The sequence below is a fragment of the Scleropages formosus genome, chromosome 23 (assembly GCF_900964775.1).
Source record: "Scleropages formosus chromosome 23, fSclFor1.1, whole genome shotgun sequence".
NCBI classification, from domain to species: domain Eukaryota; kingdom Metazoa; phylum Chordata; class Actinopteri; order Osteoglossiformes; family Osteoglossidae; genus Scleropages; species Scleropages formosus.
The window spans coordinates 4,215,758-4,241,857 of record NC_041828.1 but is presented as its reverse complement, the minus strand read 5'-3'; the positions used below and the strand labels follow the sequence as shown (position 1 = coordinate 4,241,857).

Here is a 26,100-nt window from a genome sequence, read left to right as displayed (position 1 = left end):
CCGCCCTCTCCCAGCTTTGTTGTTATACAAATGTAACCCCGGCACTGAAACACTAATGTATTTTTCACCTCTGGAACAGAGTTTCCTGCTGAGAGAGTGGTTATGGTACATCTCCCATGATGCATTGCCACTCAAATTCCTATTATGTGTCACTCACCCCCCACTCTGGCCAGGATCATGACAACCCATGAGGTTGCAGGTTACAAATGACACACTGTGAGCCCACTGTTGCCGTGTACTGACCCCCTGCCTGACAGCTCCCATTTAAAACACGCCCAGCGAGCACCGAAGGAGAGAAGAAACGCGGTATGTAATCGACAGAGAGATAGATACATCGAGGTACATTTGTAATACAGAAATTACGTTTCCCTTCAGCGCCATCGCCTTTCGGCAAGGACACGGCTCCCGAAAAAGCAAACGCTCAACCTCCGCGTTTTTCATAGCAACAAATTTATATTTTTATTGAATACTGAAAATACGCATCCTTAAAAAAAATTGCCTTTTACAAAACTATTTTACATTTTCCAACCTCTAATATCTCAACCTGTATTGTATTGGTTTTAATTATTTCTTGGTTCTTAAAATGTCTGGAAGACAATCCCTGATAGTGCTTATTTGTACATACAAAAAAAAAAAAAATCATGAAAAGTCCCTTATTTAAGACACAGATTGCTAATTTGCATAAGTAGTAGTCCTGGTAAAAAGCCTTGTGGGATCTGTAAAGACTACAGAATAACTCGCTTCCTCGTGATGAAATCAATTAATGAGCACTAGAAGTAAAATGAGCTAAGGATTAGCAAATTCCTCATGGTTCCCATCTCAGAGTTAATGGTTATTGAATATGGGTAATTGCCATCTTCTGCCCATTCACAGTGCACCACTGTACACCCAACTATTTGTTGAAGGTACAGTACTGTGTTTCTGCCCAAGTTAAGACAGGCTCTCTGAAAAGGACCAGACTCCACCCAGAAGTTGCCTCCTCTTCATTAATGTTGCCGTCAATGAAATGCTTCCCAATTTACTCATTCTGACTCTTTGGAGATTTTTCACACAGTGCTGCACCCTCAAGTAGAGTTTCAGTGGGAGCGCAGTGTGTTCTGCACAGTCTACTCATGTGGCAGCAGTGGGGATGTCAGTACAAACACGCGATACCTCTGTGAAAGAGGGACAAAGCATTAAATGTAGTGACACCTGCTGGCGGAAAGAGGGAGTACCAAACGACAACAGTATGTTTTGGGTAAAAGGTACAAAAGCATTCATTACTCTCCATGGCAAGAGTCACCCGAAATATAACAACAGTTAGAAAGCAAAATTGGTAAATATAAAATAAGCACAAACTGCAGAGTAACTTGAAAAAATAATCAACTATTCACATGAAATGTGGGAGGATAAACTGTAAGCTGGCTGACCCTGGGGGCCGTTGTGAAAGACGAGCGCTCCTGAGAAGGACGTCCCCCTCACCTCATGTAGGCGTCGGGGGAAGGTGTGTTTCTAGGATGGTTGAGCAACGAGGCCAGAAGTCACAGCTGAGGAGACAGAGCAGCCGTTGCATTCAGCTCCCGCCAACAGACAGCGGCCTCGTATCCATGGTGAAAAGATACTGGTATCCATGGTGACCCCATAGCCATATCAGGGATCCCGGGGCTCATCTGCTCCCTGGACGGTGCTGAGAGTCTCTGCTCTCCGGTGGGAAATTAGTGTGTGTGTCCATTGGAGTCCGTGAAAATCTGCACTGCAGCACTCCTGTCCCAGAATGCACTTTTTGTGGTAAAAGCTCTGGTGAGCGCATGCCACATCCACCAAACTTTCCCAGAGTGCCTGAGACAGAGGCGGTGAGGCTCAAGTCTACCAAGGAAAGAGCGGAAAGCGAGAGGAGCAACTGACTTGTGCTGTTTACTCTCGAGAACAAATACTACCAGCTGATCCTAAAGGAGTGGCTACCTTCAGGCATCAAACACCCATACCCACCCACCCACGCGCATGCACACTCACAGGCAAACAGAGGCTGAGGGCAGCGGCGGTGCCATCCTGTGTGCTGAAACACAATTGGCAGCTCAGGGTGAAGGGCGGTCAGCTGCTCCACATGGGGAAAGCGGGAGCGTGAATCGCAAACCCCCAGTCACTCACTGCTGTGGAGATGCAGCACATCACGTCACATCCCACACACCCTGGGCCTCACGGCTGGAATGCAGCGACACCTCCCAGATGACACAACCTAACTGTGTGTTATAAGAACAGAGTCAAGGAGCTCATCTGTCAGGTCTGTAGCTCCTGTCTGAACCTGTGGACAAAAAGCAGAGTGAACAGCGGGTACACTTGTTTGGGCTGCCCACCTTACTCTGCGTGTGTGTGTGTGCGCATGTTTGCGTGTGTGTCTGTGTCCTGCACTTTAGAGTCATGTGACTGCGATTTCCAACACGTTATCCCCCATCCACTCCGCACGTATGCCATGGCTTATTCACACAAATAAAATACATATAAGAAAAAAAACAACAACAGGAACAATAATAATCGTGGTACAAAAAGGGTAAAGGAAACAAAAAGAAGCGGAACGTTCTCAGCGGCAGGTGGTCAGTCCCTGCAGTCAGTCCCTGCAGGCCTGTCTGTGCTGCTCAGGCCAGTTCCTACGAGGTGACTTCGGTGTGAACCGGTGTGGTCTCCACCGTCTCCACCAGTGTCACCTGCTCCCCCGCAGCATCCAGCTCCTCCGCCTTGATGATGATGGCCCCTTCGGGGAGGACCACCACCTGCTCTCCTCCCAGCACCTCCTCTGCCTCCTGCACCACCTCCCCCTCCCCGTCAGCATCAGGGTCGCCCTCGCCCTGGTCGCAGGTATCGGTGCCGTTGGTCTGACTGTGTGCGATGGCCTCCAGTTTGAGGCGGTACTGCTCTGCCTCCTGCTCCTTCTTCAGCAGCTGCTGCCGATACTCCTGTGCCTTGCGGTTCGCCTCCTGCAGCTGTTTCTGCAGCAGCTCCCGGCTGCCAGTCCCCTCAACCTCCTGCAGGAGGTGCACATAGAGCAAATCAACACCCTGCACCCTGCTTAATTACTGCAGTAAAGTGGACGGCACAGTGACGCAGGAAAACAGACCTGACACCCTTGACACCCTTCTAGAGCCTTGTGAGGGATGACGGGTGAATATGAAGTCCAATAACAACAATGATTTTAACCATCAAAAGTTACTTTTCACAACAAAGCAGGGAATTTTATTCATTTTATAGTTTCAGAAAGACACACAAAGCCCCAGCGGCCTACCGTGTCAGCGTCTGTGTGGTTGGCTGCAGCTTCCACTCTCCTCCTGCGTGCCGGAGGGGGCTGAGCTTCTACTTCCACCACCTCCTCTGTTATCTGACCGGCAGGCACCGCCACCACTGTGTCACACACACACACACACACACACACACACACACACACACACACACAAGACAAGGGACAGCCATCAGTAACTTGCACTCGCTACTAGTGAACTGACACAGAAACGTTTTTCTCTATTCAAGACATTGTTGCAAAGTTTTATCATTTATTCAGCACTGAGTGGTTCAACACAGTACAGCACCCCCTAGAGGAGGGGCGAATCAATTGCAGCCTCTCTATCCAGAGCGCTGATAATGAATGCCAACGGGTGCAATTTCTCTGAAAATGTTTTGAGTGCGTCTGCAATGCCTACTGGTATCCCTGAGAAAGCCAATAAAATAAGACAGCAATTTACAACGTGGAAAATAAAAATGAAGAATAAACGGCTCAAGGGAGCTTCATCTTGCTGTTCGGGCTTCGAGAGGCTGCTGGCTGTTATTTCACAAGTGTATTTACGTTAAACCATATTAATTCCACACATTACCATCCATCCATTCACTCAGGAGTTACTAACGCCTCCTGCTGTTTAACAGGCAGCCAAAGACAGGAAGAGACCCACTCTGCTGGCCATGCTGCATGGTGACGAAGAACTGCTGTCCGAGCCCCGCCGGCTGCAGGTTGCCGTGCTGGTCTGTCACTATGGTGATGACCCTCTGACCCCCATCGCCCACCATGTGCTGGATGGCCGAGTTGACCGAGTCGGCAGCGATCACCTCCTCGGAGTCAGCTGGCACAGGCAAAAACACACAGAGAGAAGTTGCACTCGAGCGGAAACAGACTCCTTCGTGACACAGCTGTGAGTTCACATCCCAGTTAAATCACATGCAGAAATGTCTGGAAATTCCAAGTACAGTGGTGCCTCGTATTATGAGCATATGTGAACAATTATGAACAATTTGGGGGGAAACCATGTTACAGGTTACTAATTTTCAAGTGAATCTTATTAAAGAATCTATTTAAATTTTCCTGTCTGCCGTGGAATGAAAGTGATCCATGTTTCCTCGCTAGCTTAACTGTCTGTAAAATAAACTCAGTAACAAACAGAACAGAAATATGGAACCAAGAATGCTTATGAGATGGAAGCAGTCAGGGTTTGGATTGAGTAGGAGGTTAAGGAAATGACAGTTTGTAAGTAATTTGAGTGAGTAATTTTAAATTGACTTGAATGTTGTTAATAAAAATTAGCAAGTCTTGCAGAGAATTTACTACAGCTTCATCGGAGGCTTTTACAGAATTTAACATGTGAATAAACAGAGGGGCATTTGTGGTATTAAGCTTTCATTGATTGTGAATTAGCTGTAAAAGTGAACTGTGGGCTGAATTGTAAATTGGCTGGAAAAGTGACTTTGGATTTACCGACAACCTGAATTATGAAGAGACTTCCAGTCCCAAGTGTCATCCAGACAAAAGTAGGAATGTGAGCAGATTGAGGGAAAAAAGAAGATTTATCTACATACAGACCTACCACTGACACCGTGACACAAACAATAATTCAAGTTCACTATCACAGCTGCCTTAGTGACACAGTGGTGGGAGAAGCTGCTGGTACCTGGTGTGTTTGAGTTGGCCATGGGGCCTGAGGCTTCAGCCAAGGCAGCAAGCGTGGCTAGCACTGAAGTGGTGGAGACACATTCCCCTGGAAGAGAACCACAGGCTCAGAGACTCACAGCTCAGAGAGCTCTCCTAAGATCCTGACGGCATCAGGCCACTGCATCTCAGCTTCTACTTCCAATTGCAATTTCCTCTAAACTATAACTTGCACAAACAGGCACAGACTGTTCCTCGTATCTGATCTAAAGTCCAAAATGAGTTAAGAGCCCATCATGTATTGGCAGCTGTACAAAGCTGCATGAAACGTGGGTGTGGTGCAGCACCCCTACCTGAGGTAGGCTTGGCGGTGGTGGAGATGAGGTCAGCGAGGTTGACCACCCCGGCAGCAGAGGAGGAGATGATGAACTGAGAGGTCTGCACAGGGTTCACATTCACCTGGCTCTGCATGCCCTCCTGCAGAAGTGTCAAACAATTCCACAAATTATTACGTTATTTCCTTGATGCACAAGGAAGCATTACTTTTCCGCAAAGAGTGACAGACATCACTGCTAGGCTGACGTTCCGGGAGCTCACCTGCAGCAACACCATGAGCTCGGTGTTCTGGTGATCCGCCGCAATGTCGAAAGGCGTCTTGTCGAACTTGCTGAGAGCATGGACATCCGCACCATACTTGAGCAGCAGCTCAACCACCTCGCGGTGGCTGTGCTCGGCTGCCCAGTGCAGCGCGGTCATCTTCAGCATGTCTTTGGCATTGATGTCTGCGCCGCTCTGTTGGGGTTTCGACCCAGTTAGTGACAATCGTCGAAATTACAGAGCAGTGACTCGTGTCCACTTCAAATAAGCACACCAGTGATTCAAGTGCACCAATATTATTAAAACTATTATTTATTCATTCAGCATACAATGTTACATTTGCACACTAAGCTTCTTACAATGACTTACCCATTTATACTCTACCAATTCAGGGTAAATACTCAAAACTGGGTCTTTCGAGTGGAAAGCAATGGATCTAACCTCTGCACCACTTGCCCCCGACAGCAGGTAATTGCATATTTTCCAATAAGCAATTTATATTCTTGAGTTACAGCAAAACTTATTAAAAGTAACAGATGCCATGAGTTTAAGCTAATAAAATAACCAAGTCAATGAGATTTGAAAGTTATCACAGCACATTGCAGGTACTTTCAGGAAAATCTTGCATTATGTAAATGTTCGACAGACTAGATGGGACACCTCTCTATTTCCAAGCAGCTGTCATGCTGTGATTCAGATGATTTCGCAATTGGAAAGGTAACCTGAGTCTACAGACCTGTAATATGATGTGACTTTAGAGGAATCATGCAATTAGAAGAAACTGGCCCAGAAGACTCGCTGAAGTCGCCTAAACCAGGGTTTCTTTCAAGACCCCAAAAGTTTGGGGAATCCCAAAAAAACCACTGCAGTGATGACTGCAGCTTTCCTCCCCCTGCAGAAGCACCACTGAGGCTGAAGTGTGCTCACCCTGACAAGCAACTCAACAATCACAGTGTGTCCCTCGGCGGCAGCCATGTGCAGAGGGGTCCGGTCCACTTTGGTTCGGGCATCCCTGCTAACCCCGGCCCTGAGCAGAACCTCAGCGGTGGAATAGTGTCCATACTGAGCTGCCAGATGTAACGGCGATGTCCCCAGCTGCAATTCACAGAGCAGGACACAACTATGCTCAGTTAATCTTCAGCAGGGATAAACCGGTCAAACAACCTAAACCTGACCTGCATTAATCACTCATCCTTTTATTTTATCAAACCACTGAACCTGCATGTTCTACCTAGGCATCATCTGGCATTTATACAGCATTTTGGTTAATTAAGATGGACCACTATGCTCACTGGAAATCAAGGAAATATTACAAAACTATTCCTTTCAAATATGATGTAAAAGGGTAACCAAATTAAAGAAACTATCCGTGTTGATGGCAGAACTACAGAAGTACCCAGTCTGTGGTGAAGGGGGCTCCGTTGGCCATGAGCGACCGGACCTCGTCATCCTGGCCTTTCCGAGCTGCTTCCAACAGCCGCTTCCCAAGATCCACCAGTGACATCTGGGTAAGGGGGTGAGAAGGGGATTAGATGAGGCATGGCTGGTTGTGGAATAGAACCAGTCTCCGTGAATTCACTCAAAAACAAAACATTCCAATCAAAAACAAAATATTAACAGATACATTGTCTCTACAATGCATATGGTGCAATACATTAAGTGATGTTTAAAACACTGTAACCAGAGTAAGACCAGTATGATACACAATGTATATATGGCAGAAAACAATTGTACTACACTACATTATTTGTATATTAATTTGTAATATACATTATTACCATATTAGATTTAGTTTTTTTTAATGATTTTTTATATTGTATTTCATTCACTAACAACAGCACGCAGTGCGTTCTCTGCACGTGCTACAAAGTGTGTGTAAATGGCCCAATAACTCTAGTGTGGATAAAAATAGAGACCTGGAATTCATACAGTGCAGAAGAACTAGACTGATGTTTTCACTCAGGATTACAGAAAGTCAGATTCTGTACGTGTGTATCTTCACAGAGCACCATCTGTGATTCATTTACGACATGTACCTGTGATAGTGTGACAGTGCTGAGTGTGAACAGTTATTTCTCATGGAGCATTTTAGTCGCATACCACACAGTTGGGGTTAGATTGGGTCATTTTCTAAATACAGTTTTAGGATGCGCATTACGTATTTTACACTGAAAAAGTAATACCGGACATTTAAACATGTAATCGCTCTTAACCTTGTGTTAAAATTACAAGGTGTACTTAATATGTCGTTTAAAATTGAAGCAAGAAGCCTGTAACTTTTTGATAATTCCATAGACATTTTAACTACTACCAGAATCAATAAAAGGCCACTAATATGGTTTTCTCATTTCATCCATTGGTTGTGGTCTGGAAAATGCTTTGATATATTTATTTATTTTTTAAACTTCCAGCTTCATTAAATTCAACATTAAAACTAAAATGACCAAATACAAAACTTCAATACCACCTACCGAAGACTCATCCCACAAATATCTTTCATTTCACCACTTTCATCTTTTTACAGTTATCTTCACTTTGGTCTGTATGGTAACGGAGTGGATCAGAATCATTAACACTCAAGAACAACAGACAAGAGCTGTAAGCACTGTGGAAGTGAGTTGAACTGCAGCCATTTTTGTCATCTGTTCTCTCGATGGTGAAGCAGAGGTCATTAAAGAGGACGGCTGGTAGCGTCGCAGTCAGAGCTGCTGCCTTCAGACCCGAAGGTCGTAGGTTTGAATCCCACTCCCAGCTGTAGTACCCTTGAGCAAGGTATTCACCCTAAATTGCTCCAGTAAAACTACCCAGCAGCATAAATGGGTAAATAATTGGAAGTCGCTTTGGAGAAAAGCATCAGATAACCTTAAAGACTAATTCTGGACAAAGGGTAAGAAAATGACATTTAAAATAGATGAACTGAGAAAAGTAGGTGGTTTGTAACTTGAGGAGCTGAATCAATTTCAGTTCCAGTTTTGAAAACTCCAACTCATCATCATCATCATCATCATCATCACCCAAGACGCTCGAGTGCTTTGGTTAACATCAACAGTGAGCGTCCCCAAAGTCACACTAGGGATGAATATTACGAATTCATTTAGCTGACACTTTCCTCTACAGCGACTTTTGAAATTAAGTTACTTACAATTATTTATCCATTTACACAGCTGGGTCACTTTTTCAACTTAAGGGTACTAGTCTAGAGCTGGAGGTGGGAATCGAACCTGTGACCTCTTGGGTCCAAAGGCAGCAGCTGTCTCAACAATCACGGGTGAAGACCACGATGGACCGCGCGCGCGCACACACACAAACACACACAAGTGACTCCTGTTCGAAACCATCATCACGATCATGTGTCATCGGAGACGTTTATATTCCTGGCTGGAGCTCGTCTGCTGCCTAGGGGTCGAGCAGCCCCGGGAACAGCGATCCTCGCACATCGGCGCAGCACCCGAGTCGAACCCGGGTTGGCAGCGCGGGGAGCGGGGTGTGCGAGGAGCCGCTGTTCCGGGGGAAGTCGGGCCCGAAATCCCAGTTTAAAGTCGGAGAAAAAACCACTTCCACATCCGGTCGGGCTGCGAGGAGTCGCCGCGCCGCCGCTGCTTTCCCACTGCGTTCTACCGCTTTTTATCCTGCTGTACGCGCGGCTTCGCGGCGCCGCAGCGCGCGACGCCCTCGTGCCGGGCTGCTGTCGCGCGCGCCGACAGCTCGCGGACTCCGGCCCGGTTCTCGCAGGCGCCCTGCGTGCGCTTACTAGCTCCCCAACTTCTCCAACCGACGACCCGCGCGCCTCAAGCGAGCCTTTTTCAAAAGTCTCTCCGGCGCCGATATACTTGTAAACGCTCCGAGCTGGCACTGCGTCACTTTTTTAACTTTACGGCGCTGTTAGAGGAGTTGCACGGACTCCCGAGGTGGAGACTCAGACTGAGCGCTTTCGCGGGTTCTGCCGAAGTTCGTTACCAAGCGACATGTTTAATTTACTAAACTCCAGCTAATTTGTAAAGTGCTCAGTGGCCTTTGGGAGCCTTTTTCGGTACATACCTCAGCCAGTCGGTGGATGAGACGTCGTCCGGATTACATAGAACTGCTCGAACCCAAATTGGTAAAAATAATTCTTCTCCCCTTAACAACTTTTCGAAAAAAAAATATTATTCTATTTCAAGCGAAGTACAAAGATGGCGGCCGAGCGACACCGGAAGTGGAAATTGACACCGGAAGTTGTCCCCCCTCCTATAGGGAGGATGAGAAATGGCGGAATTTTCCTATAAGGGAAATAGATTTTACTGTGCTGTTAACGGTTAACGTTCTTTCTTTGTGCAAATAAAGCAAACCCACACAATGTTATAGTATAACAAAATCGTGTGTTCACTGAAGTAAAAGTTGATGCAGATGGATTTCTCTGAAAATGGCTCAGAGACTGTCTTGGTACAAATGATGTAGATATGACATATTAAAGGTGGCAGAATGCACTAAATCTGTATTTTATTTATATATATATAAAACTTGCTGTGTATTTTTACTGTGTATTTGGATTAATATATATTTGGCACAATGGACTCCGAGGAAGTGTCCCAGATGTGACATTGCTGGATATACAGGACAAGACACAAGATGGATCAATAAAGCTTGACATTTATTTGGGCAAATAACAATACATTGGAACAGCACACAGTTAAATAGCAATCAAATGTGTAACACTGGTTTTCAAGAAGAATAAATATGGAATAAGCTTTAGGGAGTCAAAATGCTTCACATGAGGCCTTCATATTGCAATGAATCCTTTAGAAATTGGAAGAGGCAATTTAACATTTATTCCGCAAACATTTACAGTTAGTGCACGGACATAGTTATTGTATCAGAATCCATTTTAATTTCCAATTTCAAACGCCTCCATTGTATTAAATGAAACAGTACTGTTTGACCGTTTTTGACAAGCAGGGCTTCAAAACGCTCAAACGAAAAACTCCAGTTGGGCTCATAAATTTAATGACTTGTCACTGGACAATAACCATGCAGCTTACAGTTTATTACACTGCATAAATAAAAGAATCCAAATCAAAGAAGATGTGCATAGACTGGATAGGAAAGACAAACCAACGGTTTTTGTCCATATGGTCAGTTTCTTAGAGCACTTTTATTTTAAGCTACAGACACTGCTGACCAATCTTGTGCTGGAAGCTCAGTTCATTTAAACACAATTATATTGAAGCCACTTTGCAGTTATTCATAAGCTACTTTCCATACTTTTTATTAGCTCAGTAAATATGCACCACATTTTTTCTTCAATTGCGTCTTATTTCCTTTAAGAACTTTATCAGTAGTCCTTAGCTTCATAATCCTGCACACTCAGCATCTCATCAGCCAAGACTTAAAGCAATAACTCTCGTGCACTTTCATATTCGTTTTTTGCCATTTTAGCTCCCATGCAGCCCGATGCCAGGATTTCAGTTCCAACACGTTAAACAAAGCTTTATTTTTTGATGTATTTCCATCTTTGCAAAGTAAAATAAGCAGCTACCGTGGTAACCAGATCATCAGTGAGGTAACCGTGAACTTAAAAAGACGGTTTACTGATCAACATCCATTGCATTTTGTTGAGGCCTGCTCAGAGTGTACTGCCAAGCATATTAAGCATGAGTCTTATAGTAAGAGGAATATTTAAGGGGAACAAATCATCTTTTACACTATCACACACCAAAATGCTATATAAATGAAGCACTTATCACATAACAATTTTTCTGCCTTCTAATAACCGGATGTTACTTGGTTGAATCCTATGTTAATTTCATTATCCTGGTTTAACAGTGAAATGTTCTTCTTTCTATGAGGTCTTGCAGAGCTCATGACTCCGCATTCAAATATTGTCCGCAAAAATATGAAGTCAGGTGTGAATCGGCAAAAGAACCAAGTTTGTCAGATTAAACTAGTAATTTAACCAGGTATAAACTCAGATTGTCTGCAGAACCTCAGGCAGGATGTATTTCATATGATGTGCCATAATAGGAGTTCTGGACACCTTTCTAGCGTAATTAATGGCACAGGCAATCTAAATGTATCTGTGTATTACTATACTGTATCACTGTTTGCTGTGTATGTATAACCATGTGCTGATCGAAAAGCAGTTTAAATAATTTATTTGAAGAGCAGCCCAGAAATTTGACAAAGGCATAATCCTATGGAGATGTGTTCAAAGGCAGATGTTGTGGACCCGTGGTTAGGGGTCAGAGACGGGCCTCACAGTAGCAGGTTGAAGTCCAGCAGGTCAATGCTGGCTATTGGCTCTCTCCAGTAGTTGAAGGTGTTGTACTGGGACAGGTCGGCTTCCTCGTCCCCGTCCCACTCACGAGCACTCTTGGGACCTTTCTGCTTCTTTGCTGCCTGGCTGTCCTTGATTGACAAGCTGTCAAGCAACCCCAGGTCCTCCAACTCAGACAAGTCCAGTTCTGGGATCGGCTGCCTCCAGAACAAGAAGGAGTCGAACTGCGAGTTTGGGGTTTCCAGCATTTTCACCTAATGACAGCAAACACGTACGTCACAAATGGTATAAAATATCTAGTACACTGTCCCGTAGGCACCAATAATGTCAAGGGATTTTAAAAATATTCATTATGAATGATGAATATTCACAGCATTCATTATGAATAATTAATATTCACAAAAATATTCATTTACATTTCAAAAAAATTTTCAGTTCCATTCTAACAAACTGGAATTTACATTTTTAGGTGTTATACTGTCTATTTAGTTGAGTAATCACATGGTTTTTTTTACTTTTGATTGTAAAGATCCCACCTAATTCCATATCATGACCAAACAAAAAATAATGACTCAATCAATTTAAAGTGGCAAACAATGCATTAAACATGCAAACTCATTATGTATAGAAGGCTGTGCATATTTTAGGAAATATTTTGTGTTTAATGACACAAACTTTACATTTTAAATTTGCTTTAAATTAAGCCCCTGATTCATTATTTTTAGGTAGCTGCATCTCACTTGGTGTATTTATTCCAAAGGGGCATCTGCAAACCAGCTAGAGCACAGGTTTCTTTTTTAGTCATAATTCAACTGATGGACCCAAAATGCAGACAAAGAGGTTTATATGTTTTCAGATGTGAGCACTTAAATTCTGACTTTTCAGTGTCATGCAGGTTTATACCAATTTCTGGAAGGCCTTACAAGGCGTTACTCTTATATCGCTTGAAAATCAGCCTTCGGACCTCGGCGTTGTGTTTCTTTCTGTCGTTTTAATAATGCAGCATGGGTGGCCGGTGTGCCTCTTTTCCACCATCCCCCTCCGCAGTCACCATCCAGCATCCCTCACCGGCGGCCAACACCCCATCTCTGCCACACACTTCTATTCATGGCGTCGTGCTGTGTAAAATTCTCTCGCCATGTGTTACTCGCATTTACCCTATTCCGAGACAGGGTTTGATCCATGCAGACAAGAGCCAAATGAAGTAAGTGGGTCATGCGCTGCCCATCACCCCCCCTATATTTAGATAAAACCAAAGAGGCCCTTTAAAATGACAAAGCATTTCTTACACGCAATACACGGACTACAATGGTCTTATAATGAATAAAATAACTGAGGTCATACTCAGATGCTGAGATTCAAGTACATAACCTTAACAGAGTTATTCACAAGGAGGAAGGAATTATATTAGCAGCCTATTATTAATAAGAAATCATATTCACACATTCTGACTGTTAGCCTGACATCAAATATGTATCCAGAACAATATCATTGAATATGTGGCAGAGGCTGCATGATTTATGTGCGATAATTATAAGGTGTGGTAATCATAATGTAACAAAGCAGACACACGTCGTAAGAGGAGACCGCACAGGTGTGTGACATCATGATGCAGCCCGGCGGAGATGAACGCGCGCGCAGCACGGATGAGCCCGGTTTACCATGTCTGTTCCCGCGGAGAGCAGAAGGGATCCTTTGTCGCTCCTCTCAAAAGACGCCTTTGTCCCACCGGCTGGCAGCGCTCGCGCAGATTGCCCTCCGCCTCGAACCCACGCGCAGGCTCGCGAGCGCGCAAGAACGGGGGGGGGGACAAGGCCGCCCCCCCGCCCGCCGGTCACGCCCACGTCTGGACCCGCACTGCACTGGAGAAAATATCAATATCGTCCACGCTTCTGTAACCGCTTATCCGGTGCAAACAGTAGATAATTGATATATTTGGGGGCTGGGCTTTCAAAGATACTGTAAATCATATTGCACAGAAGATACATTTTAAAACGTATTGTAGTGAACCGCTCCCTTAGCCAAGGCTCTTTTATAATGAACAACTGTGATGTAGTTAATATAATAAAGCAGATTTATAATAGATCAGAGCAGGACGTGTCATATACTGTATTTGTGTGTTATATACTCAACTCAAAGTGTGTTACAGTGGTATTACTGTGAACACACACACCGCATTGACCGCCAACGGCCCCCATTGAGGGCAGCGTTGTTAGACTGCAGTTCCGTTTGCCCCCACTAGGTGTGCTGCTCCCCCTCGCGTTCAGAAGGAGGCTTTGAAACAAACCCGGAGGAGGATTTCCTGATCGGGGATTTGGAGTCATATACCTCAGTGACACCGTGGAGGGAAGATCACACGTGTGGTCGTGGGAAGAGACGGAGGACCGCCGGTCGAAGGACATTCCCGCGGCCGGGGAAGAAGGCGAGGAGGAGTTGGAGTCGGAAGCGGAGGAACAGGAGTCGTAGTGCGCTTCGCAAACTCGAGCGCGGAGGTGAGTTTCCACACAGCGAGTCAGTGTGATTTACCGCAGTGAAACTTTCTACTGCGAGCAGGCAGGGTATCTCTCTGAAACACTAACGTTCCCAAAACAGTCATTTCTACAATATACAATGTATCATTTATACAGAAGACAGAGTGTAACATGATTTCTGAAACAACAATCAATTGTTACAATGTTGAATGTATCATTTCTACAGCGTAACACTACTGAAACAATCATTCTACAACAGACAGTGTAACATTTCTGAAACAATGTATCCTTTCCGCAACAGTGTTAGTGTATCATTTCTAGTAACACTTCTGAAACAATCAGTGTATCATTTCTACAATAGACAGTGTAACATTCCTGAAACAATGTATCCTTTCCGCAACAATGTAACACTTCTGAAACAATGTATCATTTCCGCAATGTATTATTTCTACAGTCGTAACACTTCGGAAACAATGTATCATTTCTACAACAGACAGTGTAACATTTCTGAACAGTGTATCCATTCTGCAACAGTGTGTCATTTCTACAATGTAACACTTACGAAACAGTGTAAAATTTCTGAAACAGTGTATCTGGGTAACACTTTTCAGCACATACAGTCACCACAGTGTAATGTTTCTACCGCAAACACTGTAACATTTTTCCGCTCTTGATCACTACTCTATAATTTTGTGTAGTTTTCTCTAAAGATCATAGAACTTTTGTGACAAATTCCCATACAGTAATAATGTTGATCACTGACTTTGTCTTTTCCCTTAAAATGACCTCCTGCGCAGATCATAACAATTTATCTGCTGACTGATAAGTAGTTAATGATAAAACACGGTTAGGAGTTGAACTTGGGTGAAGGTCTTCTAATAAAACCCAGAATTAAACTGAATGACTGTATCAGCACTAACAAAGAAAACTCATGTTCCGCACAGGCATTCAGCTCTATGTTCCTCATCAATTAAGAATTTGAGAGCAATTTTCTACATGTCTTCTGAGTTGTGGTTTTGTCGTAAATTCTGACTAACTTAGATTAGTCATTTATTTCCATTAAATGTGCTTTTCAGTGGCCTGTTCAATTTCCTTTTTCCTAAATACTTCTGCTTGGTGATGAGAAAGTACCTTTATCCTGTGGACATGTGTAAATACATCTTAAAAAGCAGAAAGTGTTGGATTTCTGTTTGTCCCATCTTTTCTTAAATATCTTGGAGAAAAGGATATGTGATTGGTATTTTATCTGCTCGTCTTTGACTAATCTTCTTTTGTGTGACTATCCGATCTGATTGCAGAAATAAGGCATAAATCTGCACCCAAATGTCATCATCCCTGTCGTTCCTCGCATCCTTGTATTTATGAGCCTCCCCAATATAACCTGAGCCACGAAAGACGATTAAGGTAGAAAATGCAGTGCGAGGTTAAAGGTCATGTCTCCCCCTTTGCTAGGAAGTAGTACGAGGGCTCGCGTTGTCCCTACATGCTCGACCCAAGACTACAGGCCCATTGGGCCACTCTGGTTGAGTGATGGTTGCCCCCCTACGGTGAAACAAGGAAGAGATACTGACCCAGGGTCTTCCCTGTATGCACACTTTTTGGGATGAGTCAGGAAGGAACTTCACTTTGCATTTTGGGGAGAACCTCGCCGAGCTTCGTAGATGGTGTTACCGTTTCTTGAGATCTGATTGGACGACAGGGCTGAATACATTTGTCTCATTACAGGTGGACGTGTGTTGATGTAGCAGAGTTAAATTCCTTGGCGAGGAGCTAACCCTGTCACATATTGAGCTGTGTTGAAATGACTCGTCTTTTGTTGTGGTTTCTCTGGTCCACTGATGCCAGGTGTAAATGTTCAGAGTGATATTTTCCGTGTTTGTCTCGTCAGCCACTTCAAAGAAACCCGCATTTCGGTGTTGCGAGACGACACGGGCCGGACACGCAAAGGCAGCTGGAGACGGGAAAGCCTCCGAAATAGGTTCGGCGTGACTTCGCTCTCGCTTTCCGTGCAGCTCCAGCCGAGTGTAGAAGGTCAGAGAAGCCAGTGAAAGAGCAGCGCTGTTCTCAGGATGGGGGCGCAAAGCAGGCGCACGCGGTTCGAGCATCGGCCGGGAAGTCCGGGGCCCGTGAAAAGCCCCCTTTGTAATCGCGGCTCCCTCGCAGCGAGGAACCCCTCCCGCCGCTCCTGCGCCCCCAGCTGGACGTGGCTTTTATGATGATGTGTCAGAGGGACATGACCCAAGACAGAGGAACAGTTTGAAGGAGATGGACTCTCCGGATTTTTCTGTAGCTTCAGATTTGCTCCGGCCTGAAATGGCATCAGGTGATGCTGGTCAGTGGGTTCTCTCTGCGGAAATTTCCAGTCTTTACCGGAGAGCTCATTCAGGACTTCACCATTGCAGCCACAAGGATAAACTTAAATCCTAATCGCATTTTTCAAAAACCTTTATGTATCACATCTATTGATTGGTCATTAATTTCAGTGTTTTTACTCTGGTTCCTCTGCGTGGAGATAACTGTGCTATAGTTTTGGTGAGCTCCTTCACATCCTGTTTATTAGTTTTAGTTGTTATTTATATGGAATACTGTCTGATAAATGGTAACGCACATTAACTGTGGGGCAAAGGGGTGGAGTTTTTTTTTTTTTTTTTTTTTTGGGAAGTTCTGGAATGTGAGCATGTTCAGTTTTGAGTTAATATTCTCTATAAATGCTCTGTGTCTGTGCGAGAGCAGTCGTGGCTCTCCGGCGTTTGTCCGGGTGTTGCCCGTCTAACAGGAAGCCCTTGTCAGTAGCGGGGGGGGAGGTCATCCTCCTCTCGCTTTGGGGGGTGGTGTAGGCTGTCGCAGGAAACCAGATAAGGCCCCTCGAGGAGCGCTCCGAACCGCCACAGAGGTTGATGGGCCAACAGGAAGCTGCATGCTTGTCACCTCAGCTGCGAGAAGACGGGTTCTCGTTGGTGAAGGGTTCAGTTACGACTCGCTGTCCTTCGGACTTCTCTAAACGCATCCGTCTGCGTCGTTCCTGTTTTTCCCCACACACGCAGACATACAAAGTCAAAACGTAGCACTAAACCACCAGCTCAGCCTTTACAAGCTCTCTTGTTTATTGTGCCATCCATTTACTTGGCAAGTGTTAGTTCTGTATTCATAACCTCCAGACAACACCTTTCATTTCTGTCCACTCTAGAGGACATGTGTCTGTAGATGTGTCTCCTAAATTCTACAGGCCACACTGCCGAATTCTCATGTACCTTTTAGAGGGCATTTGTTGCTTTCGAAGGATGGCGGGCCGATCTTGGGCGATCCTAGAATGAAATCGAAAAACCATTTTTGCTGGGTCCCTGCAGGATAAATCATGATAGTAATATTTCGTAACAATCATCCTCTCTTGGCAGGTTTTTACAGTTGGGTGTAGTTCCTTAGCCCCACACACACCGTCTGAAACCGCTTGTCCCAAGCAGGGTCACGGTGAGCCAGAGCCTAACCTGGCAACACAGGACACAAGGCTGGAGGGGGGGGGGACACACCCAGGACGGGCTGCCAGTCCATCGTAGGGAAGCAGGACTCGAACCCCAGACCTGCCAGAGAGCGGGACCTGGCCAGACTCGCTGCGCCACCGCGCCCCCCCAGCGTTCCACTAAATGCACCTGTGGAAAGTATGGACAGAGCAGTACTGAGCATACACTGGCATATGGCTGACGTGAACCCCGTCCTACACAGAGGACCTTCGACCGGGGTTTTTACTGCAGGGGAAGTTACTGATTATTGTAATAATGTCGGTTCATAATGTTTGGTTAGTGTTAAGTGAGTCTGGGGAAATTGGGGAGGGGGTTGGAATCTGGACCCGCAAGGACCCTATCGTTGAAGGTGGGGTGGACAGAGAAGCTTTCCTCCCAGCGTCGTCCTGCGACAGCGCTTCAGTTCGAGGACACGCTTCGCTCATCTCCCAGCTGGTATCGTGATGCAGTTTCTCTCCAGACCGGTGCGGGGGGTCGCTGACTAACCACGGTAAAGGAGTGAGATGGTGTCATCTGTTGTGGTATGCGTTTGCTGTTTTCTCGATGACTGGGACCTACCTCCGGCAGCTGGGGGCTTTTGAAGGGTTCCTGAGAAGGTCTTTTTTTTCAGGCCTAGAGCAATATGGTCACATCAGAGGAAACCGGAGAGAGACGGAAGAGTTCTGGTTGCGTGTAAACCAATCGTCGTTCCCGTTACAGCCACTAGCCGTGCCTGAGCCTGATAATGAGTGGGGTGCAGGGGGGTGTCAGTCTGTGGATGTGCTCCTTTCCACCTTGTCATGGCTTTGGCTCTGATGATCAAGGCACTTATCCTGGTTCACACCACGGTGATGGCCCTACTACGGTAAATCTGGGCAGGGTTCACATGACTAGGTCTGGATTTCTCCTCTGGGTTTCAATACATACCTTCTGAAGCAGAGAAACCTGGGAAGCTTCCTGAGGGAAAGTAGGCATCTTAGATCCCTTGTACCATGAGGGTTGGTGTACTGGTACCTCTGTGGGTACTGAAGTTCAGCAGGAAAGAATGTGTTTGAACGAACTGGTCATGGAGAATGACGGTCTTGAGGTCTGATGTGGTTACATCACCTCCAAAATTGTTTAATCCCCCCTCCCCCTCCCCCAGCTGTCCCCCAGCTTACTGGAATGAGTCGCGTTGGTGTGATTCTTCTGAGGTCACCGGTCCGTAAACCATAACCGTGTCAGTCCTCTGTCCGGTCACCACCCTCACGCGAGAAACCGCCCCGTTTGTTTTCGCACCTGAGCCTCCACCATGCGGGTGTGTCTCTGCACGCTCCGTCGCCCTCAGTTTTCAGAAGTCGCGGCTCGTCCCAGGGGCCCTCTCTTTGCATTTGCATTTACATTTATGCATTTGGCAGAAGCTTCTTTTCGCAAAGCGACTTGCAGCTCGGAGCGAACGAGTGCATTTCACAACGAAGTCCTCACACACACACAAAAACACGGTTTGCTCAATACAGCTGGTGTCGTAGTGCACGTCTTCTGGCACATCTACCTGCGCAAGTAACTCAACTGGGGGAATTAGGTAGATGATAAATAGCAGGTTGCAAAGGACTGATTTTCAAAGGTTGTTTGCTGGAAGGGATTCAGCAGCTCTGAGGGACAGAGGGAGGTCATTGCACCACACTGGGGCTGAAGCTGAACACCATCTTCCCTATAAATGTGTGCATGACCAAAGTGTTTAAATATCTTCTGCTTGAAAAATGATTTGATTTGCATGAAAATTCAATGGAATTCTGGGATGTCTGGACAACATTGTGGAAGTTATTGGAAAGTGCTACATGATTATACCTGTATGCTGCTGTGACCCAGTGCTGTTCATAAAGAACAGGCTTTAGATTTTGGGGACAAGCAGGCAGCCACAGGTGCACGATGTGTGTGCCGGAGTTGTTGGTGGTGTGTTTTCTGCATTGAACATATTTACCATGGTGTGGAGATGCAGCAGTGATGCCAGGCTTTGATGTGGCAGACCTGTAGTGAGGGGACTCAGCTCTTGGTCATGTTTCTGCCTCCCCAACCTCAGTGCTGTGGGGTTGGGCTTCCTTGTCTCTTGTTTTGCCAGTCTAAGGCTGGCTGCCCCCCCCCACACCCACACACCCTGCCCGGCTGTTTTTAAAGTAAACAAGCAGTGCTGGGCAAACCCTGTCCCCTTCTGCACTTCCTCTTCCCTTTTATAAGTGTGTGTCACATGCGTCGTGCTGAACGCGTTTCCACAATCGCTGGGGGTCCTTGTTTTAAAGCGGCGATTTTTATCGTTGTGGTGAGCTGCACTTGTTTACGTTTAATCGCACTGCTCTCTCCCTCTCTAAGTCTGTTCACTCACATCCGGGCAAGTAATTCCACTGTACGTACTGCTCATACATTCCTTACTGCATTCCCTTCTTCAAACTGTGTTACCATGTATTTACCCCACCGCCCAACGTTGTTCTCCATCCGCACTGCCTCACTTCTTGTATGTGCTCATAGGCTTGGCTATTAGGGTTAGGAGGCATAGTGATTAGAGCTGCCGCCTTGTTCTCGGAAGTTCCAGGTTTGAACCCCCCCGAGCAAAGTACTTGCCCTGAATTGATACAGTAAAATTGTCCGCTTGTGTAAATAGGTAAATCATTTCTGCTACCTTTACACTAAGTGCTAGGTAAATACATGTAAATGGTCTGAAACTTGCAGGGCTTGTCGCTCTGGAAGGAATGAAGCTGCAGGGCACTGGATGAGGGTCATCGTCGTCATCGTCGCTTCCTCTCCGCCTCCAACTGTGCTGTGGTGTTTCCATCTTGTACATTTTTATGCACAGAGACGGCGCTGTGGCTTTTGTACACTTCTTCCTTTTTTTTTCTTTTTTTTTTTTTCTTTTTATTAAAATATCAGTTCCTTGGTAGAGGCTGGTTAGAAATGGTTAATCTACTTAGTCATTTCCCCATTTATACAGCTAGATCACAGTATATTTCTATATAATTTTTACCATAAGGAAGAAGGTCAGGGTAACTGCCGTGGTCAAGGGTACTACAGCAGGGGTTGGGATTCGAGCCTGCGACCTTTGGCTGTGAAGGCAGCGGCCCTGATCCGTGTTGCATGCTGCCCATACAGCAGGTTATAGCGGATTACGTGATTCGCGAGGAGCCTATGTCATGTCATTTTATGTATTGTGGTGCGTTTTGAATGAACTGTGTGTGTGTGTTCATACTGATTCTATGCGATCGCAGGTTGGGGCCCAGAGGACATTACGATTGCTTCTGGACCGCTGTGGGGCGCCAGGACTGGAGGAGGACCCCCTTCGCTGCGTGTCCATCAGCCTGCAGGGGGCGACGGGGAGCAGGGGTGCGAGAGGCATGAGCGAGTTCTGGCACAAGATGAGCTGCTGCGTGGTGGCAAAGCCCCCACCGGTAAGTTGATCATGTGATTCTGTCATCTCACTCTGTGTGTGTGTGTGTGTGTGTGTGTGTGTGTGTGTGTGTGTGTGTGTGTGTGTGTGTGTGTGTGTGTGTGAGAAAGAGACAGTGTTGTGGTGTAATGACTTTGCAGTACTTTTCAATTCCCCACCCTTTTGGTTGCATAAGACATTCTTCTAGTAATGGTGCTTTTGCTATGTTTAGGAGAGTAGTGTCTCTCTCTCACACACACACACACACACACACACACACACAGTGTTACTACCACGCTCCCTCATGCCCATTGCTAGAAATTTCTTCAAGCTTTAATTACAGTAATTGTTCTCACTGGATCGAACACTAAGTACATTGTGGATACACCGATAAACATTTCTTTCACTTGATGCTGAGTTAACTTGCCATTGAGGGACTTGGGTTCAAATCCCCCCACTGCTGCGGAATTGATACAGTAAAAATTACTGGGTTGTGTATGTGGTGTATATGGACACACAAAGCAAAAGCTGAATATTGACTTGGATGAAAGCATCAGTTATTTCTATTAATATATTTTTTTTTTATCAATAACATTAATAATAATAATGGTGATGATGATGTCACTCCTCGTGGGTGAGCTGCCTATCAGCTGTAGATGTGGGTGGACCTCATGGGTCCATAGAAAGTTTCTGTGTTTTTGATGTGCCTCCCCCTCGTACCCCAGACTCCCTGACCGATGCTCTGCCTTTCCTATGTTCCCCCCTCTCCCCCCCCGACCCCCCCGTTCCCGGGTGGGGCTGTGAAACCCGGGAGCCGTGTCCGTTCCCCGGTCAACAATGAGCAGGGCCTCAGGAGAGAGGAAGAGGGCTGGAGAGCGGAGAGACGCCCCTCGTCCCCCTGTCCAGTCCTGTGTGTGTTCTATTGTGCGGCGGTGTGTGATGAGGTCGTCGCTCCTAATAAACACACAAATATGTCCCCCCCCCCCCCCCCCCCATTGACCCGTGTTCTCATGTTGTTTTGGAAAGGGGGTGGTGTTGTCTTTCTGCCCTGTTCTCACACCCAGAGCGGTCAGGGAAGGGTCCCAAAAGGCTCTCCATGGAGCCCACAGATGATGTGTCAATTGAGAGTCTGAGTGTAGATCTCAAACTGGACCAGACTGGACCGCTCCATGTAGCACAGACAGGTTTGAGTGTCTAGTGGCCTTAAGGCTCTTTATGGCTACATACGGAATTGACAGGACTTACAAAGTTGATCATGACACATGGTGTGATGCAATTTTATGGAGCTCTTAGGAGATCAATGCCCAAAAGAGATGAGTTTTGAGACCTTTCTTCAATGCTGAAATGGATTCAGCAGTTCTGAGGGACATGGGGAGCTCATTCCATCACATCACAAGCAGAACCGAGAACGTAGAGACGTATGATTTTAGATCCCTCATACGTGGGATCAGCAAGGAGCTGGAAGAGAAGCTCAGGGCTCTTCCTGGGGTCTAGACAGTGATCAGGTCCTGTCAATGTTGGAGTGGAAAGCTTTTGATTGTCCTGAAGGCCATCAGAGCGTTGGACTTTGTGGACAGGAACAGGAAGTCTTATCTATTTCTAGCACAGTCATTTGCAGGTTTTCACCATCACTTAACTTGTATGGATCTTAAAAATGTACTTTAGTTTTTTGTAGTGGAAACTAGGAGCACCAACCTTTTGTGCAGATATTGCTTCTACTTTGAGAATTTTTAATGAAGTTTCACCGATAATTGACTTGAGTTCGATAGCTGCGTGTCGAAGGGTCTGGGGTTTTGGCCGTGCAAAGAAAAACAAGGGTGAGTTAACCTGACCGCCTTTTGACCGCTCTGTGTCCCCCTCGCTCATTCCAGAAGAAGAAGAAGCGGAGGAAGATCGACCGCAGCATGATCGGGGAGCCCATGAACTTCCAACACCTGACGCACATCGGCTCCGGGGAGATGACCGAGGGGCTGCCACCGGTAAGGAGTGGGGCAGGGCAACAGATGTAGTTTTCCAGCGGCAGGAGTGCTGCCACATACAGGTGAAAGGGGGAAGTATAGGTTTATTGTGATGCCATTGGTTTTACCCCCAGAGCCTTAAGGGATGTTCTGTGCAAGAATTTGTTGATAACTCAACTCCTGGGTGATCTAAGGAATAACAGATTGCACCGAGACACCAGTGCTGGTCTCTGGGTTGTGCAAGATATGCTTATCAGGGGCGGAGCTTGGACAGTGGGAGGAGCCTGGCAGCATCAGATTGATGCTCAGTGACAGGGTTACCAAAGGTGACATTCCTTCCCTCCACCACAAGATAAAGTTGCAGCAGGCATCTTGATGTTATACCCATAACCAACAAATTTCCACTTATTCATTTAGCAGATGCTTTTCTCCAAAGCAACTTACAGTGTTAAGCTACTTACAGTGATTTACCCATTTATGCATCTGGGTGATTTTACTAGAGCCTTGCTCAAGGGTACTACAGCTAGAGGTTAGATTTGAACCTGCAACCTTTGGAACCAAAGGCAGCAGCTCTAACTGCTATGCTACCAGCTATCCTGTACTTACCCTGAATTGCCCCAATAAAAGTAGATTGCAGCATAAACACATAAATGTTTGTCTTTAGATGAAACGAAGTGACCGTGCAGCTGAGAAAGACTTAGGTGTGTAAATGTATGTTTGCGCGCAATCAGTCAGTGCGACCTTAAGTGAAAGTGCGCTGATGCGTTTGACAGGTGGCCAGTGCAGAATAACAGAGTAAACCAGGCATATGTTAGAGGTGCACAGTGAAAGTGAAAGTGGCTGCTGGTTAAAACGGTGGATGAGGGTTGCACACGGTAAGCAGCGCTGTTTCTTGATGTATCCCCACCAGTGTGTTATGAAGCGATCAAAATTTTTGCATGCAGGCTACCTGGAGCGCTTTCAACCTGGGCAGATTCTGGAGCGTGTAGCACGACAGTCGCGTCAGGTTTCTTGTCCGTACACGCATCGCGGAACAGCTCTGTAAATAAACCTCCCACAAGATTCCTGGGCCGAAAACATCACAGTGAAATGCAGCCCTTAAAATAGACTTACCCCTCATCCCCACCCAGCCAGGGTGCGCAGATGGACAGAAGGGATTTAGGAGCCATACTTCCACCCAGCTGTGACTTTCTCAAAACCGTCTGTGTGGGAATCTTGAATCCCTTGCACCGACAGAAGCCCTCGGCTCATCGGAGTTCACTTACGATGGGCAAACCCCGAACATTGCTACCTCGGGTTACGTAATACCATCGCTGTAGACTTTATTGTGTAAAATTCATTTGTTTACCCCGTATCTACTCTACTGTGCCCCCGCAGGCTCCAGGTGGGTGGTGGGTCTAGTCATCGGCTTGGCATCGGTACCCAAGTTCCCAGAGTTCTCCTCATTCGCTCATCAAGTCGATCCCGGCATACTGTCCATGATCCTGTCGAACAGCAGCACCTGGTACCCCCCACTGAATCTCTGGGTTTAGTTGTTATCTGAACTGTGCTTTTGCGTACTCGTCGACACATCGGGCCATCGTGGAGCTTGAGAACCAAATAAAGGCAACTGCCTGAGCTAAACTGGTGCCTGAGAATCCCCCCGTGACGTGGAGAAAGGCGGCTTGATAACGGACAGGAAATGCCAGCACTCGTTTGTTTCTCTGCTTTCCGCTCGAGTGCTCTAGATGTGGGAATCACAGCGAGGCGTCCTGATATCTGGCTGGCGGCTTGCTGGTACGATAACATGGCGTCTGTGGACTCCAGTGGCAGGCGGGTCACTCGTGTGTTTGTGTGTGGGCGAATAGCCGGAGAGTTGGAGTGTCGCAGTGCCGTCTGTTAGCCAAACAAGCGCCACAGAGACCAGGCAGCCGGCGCTGGCCCGGCGCCATAACCCAAACACGCGGTTGTCATTTCAGGGTCAAGGTGAAATAAGGTTCTTTTACACAGTTTTCCCAGCTTCCTTGCGCTGTGCGGCAGGGGGGCTTCGCCACTGTTTGACGTCACAGCTAGCGCTGAACCATACATTGCGCAGATAAGGACCCACTTGACCTTCAGGATCCTAAAGCAAGTGGTCACCCTGACATCACAGGATGTTAATTTTTTTTTTTTTTTGGACTCTCTCCTGTTTCTGCAGTCGGGCTCCATCCAGGAGCAGATGAGGTCAAAGGGTCAAAGTGCCAATGGCTGCGGCAGCTTCTTATAGCAGGTGAGTTAGCGTCTCCTACGCTCCTAACGTTTCTCCGGTCCCAATCAGCAGTCTTTGGCAACCAGCTGCTGACCGACAGGTCAAATACAGGCACAGGGAGTAACAAGGAGGGGTTTGAGGCTATCTTCATTCCAACGTTCACCCATTTTTGGAAGTGAGACAGTCACATGCGTGCTATTAGCAGGGCAGAGTTAGCGGTAGCTGCCAACTGCAGTAGTGGAACCAAGCGGTGCGAGAAAACAGCATCGTGACGTCATTTATATATGACTTTAACCATCAAGGTCATGTAACGTCTTTGTTTTGAAGCATGCTTTTCTGATACGACAGAACAATCGCCTCATTGATCCTGATTTTGTTTTTGTTTCAGGAATACGGACCAATCGGAGAGTCTCCCTCTGACTCTGCCCACCAAGCGTAACAAAAAAAAAAGAAGAAAATCTGCAACCAACTCAGCACTTAGAAACTTGGAAGATCTCACCTCACTGCACCTTCACCTTGTTGTATTAGATGTGCATATGCCTCCTATTTATCGCTTTAAATGGAAAGAGGGACTTTTTTTTAAATGTTTCTATAGTTTTAGATTTTCTCTAGCAAAATTTCCTAGTTTTAGTGTTGGGTAGGCTTGAGACCCAAGGAAGCGTTCTCCAGGGTGGAGAAGCTCCTGCATCAGACAAGATGTTTCTTTCAGGGGTCATTGGGCAACAGATTTACCTTTGAAATGAGAAGTCCCATTTTTATTGCTAATGTGTTCGTGTGTTGGGCGTGAAGCAGATGTGCTGTATTATTCCAAGTTGGTTTGT

General features: G+C 46.2%; 3 protein-coding genes across 4 annotated transcripts; 1 reads left to right on the top strand and 2 right to left on the bottom strand.

Annotated features, from left to right (window-relative positions):
• Positions 1–487: 487 nt before the first annotated feature.
• Positions 488–9,732, bottom strand: gabpb2a (GA binding protein transcription factor subunit beta 2a). 2 transcript variants are annotated; one of them, XM_018759817.2, is made up of 9 exons: positions 9,518–9,732; positions 6,876–6,983; positions 6,407–6,574; positions 5,480–5,674; positions 5,236–5,359; positions 4,905–4,991; positions 3,915–4,082; positions 3,257–3,372; positions 488–2,999 (listed from the first exon to the last, which is right to left on the bottom strand). In XM_018759817.2, exons 2-9 carry the CDS (start codon positions 6,981–6,983, stop codon positions 2,625–2,627), a joined length of 1,341 nt encoding a protein of 446 aa, XP_018615333.1. In that variant the 5' UTR covers positions 9,518–9,732; the 3' UTR covers positions 488–2,624. The 2 variants fall into 2 exon arrangements, with proteins under 2 accessions (XP_018615333.1, XP_018615334.1); XM_018759818.2 differs by lacking the exon at positions 9,518–9,732 and adding an exon at positions 7,951–8,141.
• A 358-nt stretch (positions 9,733–10,090) lies between these two features.
• On the bottom strand, positions 10,091–13,555 carry mllt11 (MLLT11 transcription factor 7 cofactor). Its single transcript, XM_018759858.2, has 2 exons — positions 13,394–13,555; positions 10,091–11,986 (listed from the first exon to the last, which is right to left on the bottom strand). Exons 1-2 carry the CDS (start codon positions 13,394–13,396, stop codon positions 11,711–11,713), a joined length of 279 nt encoding a protein of 92 aa, XP_018615374.1. The 5' UTR covers positions 13,397–13,555; the 3' UTR covers positions 10,091–11,710.
• A 434-nt stretch (positions 13,556–13,989) lies between these two features.
• On the top strand, positions 13,990–25,729 carry LOC108938864 (CDC42 small effector protein 1-like). The gene is made up of 5 exons (XM_029248029.1): positions 13,990–14,224; positions 20,937–21,116; positions 22,966–23,073; positions 25,229–25,300; positions 25,668–25,729. The coding sequence occupies exons 2-4, from the start codon at positions 21,063–21,065 to the stop codon at positions 25,295–25,297; spliced, it is 231 nt and encodes a 76-aa protein (XP_029103862.1). The 5' UTR covers positions 13,990–14,224; positions 20,937–21,062; the 3' UTR covers positions 25,298–25,300; positions 25,668–25,729.
• The last annotated feature ends 371 nt before the right edge of the window (positions 25,730–26,100 follow it).

What these genes read in the sequence shown, in the direction of transcription:
- gabpb2a (XM_018759817.2), bottom strand. Translation starts at nt 6,983, where the DNA reads ATGTCACTGGTGGATCTTGGGAAGCGGCTGTTGGAAGCAGCTCGGAAA. An exon ending in TTGTTGAGTTGCTTGTCAGG is followed by an intron (nt 5,675 to 6,406) that starts GTGAGCACACTT and finishes AAACCCCAACAG; the next exon opens with AGCGGCGCAGACATCAATGC. An exon ending in CACCGCCAAGCCTACCTCAG is followed by an intron (nt 4,992 to 5,235) that starts GTAGGGGTGCTG and finishes GTTCTCTTCCAG; the next exon opens with GGGAATGTGTCTCCACCACT.
- LOC108938864 (XM_029248029.1), top strand. Translation starts at nt 21,063, where the DNA reads ATGAGCGAGTTCTGGCACAAGATGAGCTGCTGCGTGGTGGCAAAGCCC. An exon ending in TGGTGGCAAAGCCCCCACCG is followed by an intron (nt 21,117 to 22,965) that starts GTAAGTTGATCA and finishes CGCTCATTCCAG; the next exon opens with AAGAAGAAGAAGCGGAGGAA. An exon ending in TGACCGAGGGGCTGCCACCG is followed by an intron (nt 23,074 to 25,228) that starts GTAAGGAGTGGG and finishes CTGTTTCTGCAG; the next exon opens with TCGGGCTCCATCCAGGAGCA.